We start from the raw sequence: 4,332 nt of genomic DNA, 5'->3' as shown, positions 1-4,332 counted from the left end.
GCATCCATATATCGATGTAATCATACTGATATTTTCGCCGTATTATTTTACTGAATTACAAAATGAAATTAACAATAATCATGTTTTTATTTCCTCGCGAGTCTGAATGATAAACTCATTCATGGCTTTAAAAATGAATAACTTTTGCTACATTTTAATTTTAATTATAAATGACATTAAATGTCATGAAAAGAAGAATTTATGATGAAACTTATACGCGCATAATACTACAGCCATCAAAGTTACTTTAGTTTATATAATTTTCTTAAAGATCTCTCTTTTGCTATATCATCTTTCGTAAGAGGAACTAAAACTTTCTAGATGAAATTGGTTAAATGTAAGCTTACTATTTAAGTGAAAGGTATATTGGATACAAAACTAATCGATTCTGATACTGTATCTGTGCTCGTATGACTGAAATTGTAAATAGTAAATACGTGAAACTCAATTTTAATGACACAAAATATATAGGTGGTACTCTTTTACTTATTTCTTTATTAGTTATTTCATTGAAAGACCAATATCGGATGTTGAAAGTGTTTAAATGATAAAATGAAAGCAAGAGGACATTTTTAAATCCCAATAGCTAAGCATATACTCTGCGCTTGTAGTAGTATCGTAACTGAAGTGAATATTCCCTAGTTCTTTCGAACGTACTGTAAAATCTTTTCTCATTTCATGTTTTTCTTATATAGCTATTTATAATAATAGAAAACATACAAAGTACTGAAAAAAAAAAAATAATTTATATACTGCATAATTCTTTCCTTCTCTTTTTTGTACATAAAAGTTTTTCTTCGTACAAATATTAATAAAATTAGCGTAATACTATCACATATGCTTTGTCGATAATTTAGTGAATATGGGTAATAATGTCAGGTAATGTTAATCATTTACTATTAATTACCTTTTTCACATGATGATAGGCTAATGTGAGGAAATATGTGTAAATACATTTTATTATGGCAAAAACTGGGCTTTTTGTGTATCTTCTTAATTACTATTATATTCCGCACATCGGTAAATAATGAGGCGATAAATATAAAAATATGGTTTATTCTTCACACAGCTGTACATGCACAGGATAATGAGATTATAAACGTTTCCATATCATCTTTTATCAGTACAAAAAAAAATCGCGAATTGCTGACTATTATAATCGAATTGTAGAGGTAGTTGTGAGTGAACGTTTTTATCATGATGTAGATCATCATTTTTTGTTCCGCGCATATAGGACAGAAGGCACATCGAAATTGCAAAACAACTTTGTTCTTAAAATAAAAATACACAATTTTTTTTAATTTGAAACGAAATATATGCTGTATTAAACACGCTTCATAACGAGTCAGTATGTCGACTAATTGAATCCTGTGCATACGATATGCAGCTTTCTGATAGAAAATGTTAATAAATACAAGAAAACATGAGAAGAAACAAAACTGAAAACAACATAATATTATCGACGATATGTTGGTGGGACATTCACAAGCTTTATCTTACGGCTAGCATCATGTCTAAAAATTATTTAATAGCTTATTTTGAACGATATTAAACTGAGATTATTGTCATGTACGATTATGGACGGTTGTTTAACGGGATTGTTGATGAGCCCAGCACTTCGAGCAATAATATTGGTTTTCTGGCGATCCAAAGAATTGGCAGTGTTCACTGCGGCACTCCTTCACGGTGCCCTGTACAAATGGCAACTTTCAATTAACAGAATTTATAATTTTTCCTTTTTTGAAAGTTATTTGACATACCTTTAAATGGTCACTATTATTCCAAATCTCTGGCCCCGTATTACTTGGTGGAGTTTTATCAATAAAAAATGTAGATCTGTGAAAAAAAAATGTTAATTTATTTTTCATGATTAGATATAGCGAAGAGAGTCTAGATTTTGCAATTATACCTCGAAAGATAAAGCGTATGATTTTTGTTTGTGTTAGTAGGTAATAGTTTGTTAACGCTCGCATGACTATCGCGATCACTGGCAGCGTAAAATTTGGACTTGCCGGCACCGTAATTTAGTTCACTACCTGTGTCATCCACCTGATGATCTTGTAGATATCTGCAACATGATACAGCAAATCGATGTAAGTATGATCTATACTCTTCTGATTTATCGAATAATCAAAGTGGAAATACCTTGCATGAGCACACTGAAGATAATTTTGAAGCATTTGATCCACATACTGATGACGTCTACTCTTTATTCTCACACACAACAAGCCTTCTGTCGAAACTCCACCGCTGGTAGAAGGCGGGCTCTTTGGCCTTTTGTTCGTCATAGACCATATTTTTTTACTGACAGATTTACCGATAGAACCGAATTGTTTCGCGACCTCTAACAATTGCTTCGCGGTTTTTGATAAAGAACCATCGGAATCAGAAAGCCTGTCGATATCTTCGGACGTGAAACTTTGATACTCGCAATCTAAATACTGTCGCAACAAAGCCTCCATCTGCATACAAATAACAAAATGATTGACCGCGTTACCAATAATTTAATACTTTGTCAACAATATGCTAAATGTATGCAACGAGATCTACTTACGGTATCCTGCGTACAAGTTAACAATTCTCGTGAACCATCAATCCAATCCCAATCAGGACCAGGATCCACGGCAAATAAGACTGGTAACAGTTTGCCTGTGTCTGGATCTACTAATGGTATACTAACTCCTTCACCGCAAGAGTTACCATAATCATTGCAGCCATCTACAGTTACAAGCGGGGAGAAATGAGCAGAATGATATGCCAAGAGTAAGGGTGTTCTGTGACAATGCGAAGGCGGTACTTCCAGAGGTAAATACACTCCACCGAATGGAATCGGTGCTAAAGCTACTCCATCCGCGTCCTTCAACATAGTTTCTGCTATAACTATTATAGGCCTTCTTAAGATATGAGCCAAGGTTAACACGTGTATCTGAAATCAAAGTATAGATTGTATATCTAACTAAAATAAAAGTTGATAGTCAAAGAAAAGATGTAATACTTCTTCGAGACTCTGATAAGAGGTAGCAGTCTGATTTCTGATTGTAAGAGATGCCATATCCACTATACTTTGCCATTCTGATAACCATTCCGCTTCCGTGTATGATAATCCAGCCGCTTCATTTAGACTCGTTTGTCTCCACTTCCATCGTCTAATAATTATGGTATTGGATAAATAGGTATCCCAAACATTTACTCCTCTTTTAAAATTAATATTTTCTTATTTTATACCTGAAAATTGCGTGTCTGTATTCTCCTTTGGTCAAAGTATTATGCAATGCCTCTCGCAGAGTAAGTAATCTATCATGAAAGCCCCACATTCCCAATGACGCAGCGTGAAGTAGACAATTGCCATCTCCAGATGTTGCTAGTGGCCAAAGAATTCTAGTGCTTCCACTTTTGTACCACCAGTTTAATCGACCTGCAGCTTCTAAAGAATTCAGGCATCCATTCTCTATCAGATCCTTCTCCAAGAATTTACGAAACGAATCTAGATATAAAATATCAATCAAAAGTTTGCTAATGTTAATAAAAAATAATTAGGATACATATTATATTCGAGTAAAGAAAAATACCTGGATATACAGACAAATCTGGCAATGAAAATGTGAATTCTGGTGTATCGAGTGTTCCTAAGGCTGCCAATTGTAAACGAGCATAAGAAACAATCGCTGCATTTTCAGTTGCACGGGAGATACCTCTAGCTAGTTTTTTTGTAGCACCCGTAGTGCTGCCCAAGCCATTATCAGGAGGACTCTCGCTCTCCAAGCCACTCTCCAAGCCATCGTACATGGATAAACCGGCACTCATAACACAGCTGTCCTGTCAATCAATACAAAAAATGATCTTATGTTAAGAATGAGTCATCAGTCATTAGTCATTTATCATGTCAGTTTCAAGTAAAGAATAAATTGATCTACTGCACATATAATTGAATTAGATTATTTATTCCAGAACATTCCAATACTATTGCAAATACATTATAATATTTGTTCTTGTAAATTATTAGGCCAATTAGATAATCGGATAACCTATAAAATTTCAGATTAATCCAAAAATGTCATCAAAATGTATTTAATAAATTCTGAGCGCACTTCTCGATATATCACATTTGTCAATTTTTTTAAAAAGAGAATAAGTAAATAAAAATAGAAATATTTAACTGTTATAATTTTCAACATTAAATTTTAATAATTGCATTATCCATGTAATCATTAAACCTTCATAGAAATAAATATATATAAGCCGTATTATAGAGCCTACTTCTCGAATTAAAAGAGCGACAGTTTTTACGATGGCTTACGATTCTAACCGTAAACAATTCTAACGTAAAACAAA

The 4,332-nt window shown here is 33.3% G+C and overlaps 1 protein-coding gene across 3 annotated transcripts in view; it reads right to left on the bottom strand.

Moving 5' to 3' along the window:
• Positions 1–821: 821 nt before the first annotated feature.
• The window catches only part of LOC108769794 (OTU domain-containing protein 7B), a 4,438-nt gene continuing 927 nt past the window's right edge, over positions 822–4,332 (bottom strand). Inside the window, exons 1-9 of one of the 3 annotated variants that reach the window (XM_018520992.1) lie at positions 4,258–4,277; positions 3,570–3,816; positions 3,226–3,484; positions 2,996–3,146; positions 2,555–2,926; positions 2,146–2,462; positions 1,910–2,068; positions 1,761–1,836; positions 822–1,691 (exon numbers count right to left, since the gene is read on the bottom strand). In XM_018520992.1, coding sequence (XP_018376494.1) covers positions 1,590–1,691; positions 1,761–1,836; positions 1,910–2,068; positions 2,146–2,462; positions 2,555–2,926; positions 2,996–3,146; positions 3,226–3,484; positions 3,570–3,804 — 1,671 coding nt within the window. In that variant the 5' untranslated portion in view covers positions 3,805–3,816; positions 4,258–4,277 and the 3' untranslated portion in view covers positions 822–1,589. Of the gene's footprint in view, positions 1,692–1,760; positions 1,837–1,909; positions 2,069–2,145; positions 2,463–2,554; positions 2,927–2,995; positions 3,147–3,225; positions 3,485–3,569; positions 3,817–4,088; positions 4,113–4,257; positions 4,278–4,332 lie in introns of those variants that run through there. The other 2 variants (XM_018520993.1, XM_018520991.1) reach the window with 2 other exon arrangements.

The sequence above is a fragment of the Trachymyrmex cornetzi genome, unplaced genomic scaffold, assembly GCF_001594075.2.
Source record: "Trachymyrmex cornetzi isolate Tcor2-1 unplaced genomic scaffold, Tcor1.1 scaffold949, whole genome shotgun sequence".
In the NCBI taxonomy this organism is placed as follows: domain Eukaryota; kingdom Metazoa; phylum Arthropoda; class Insecta; order Hymenoptera; family Formicidae; genus Trachymyrmex; species Trachymyrmex cornetzi.
This window is presented reverse-complemented; position numbering and strand designations above follow the sequence as displayed.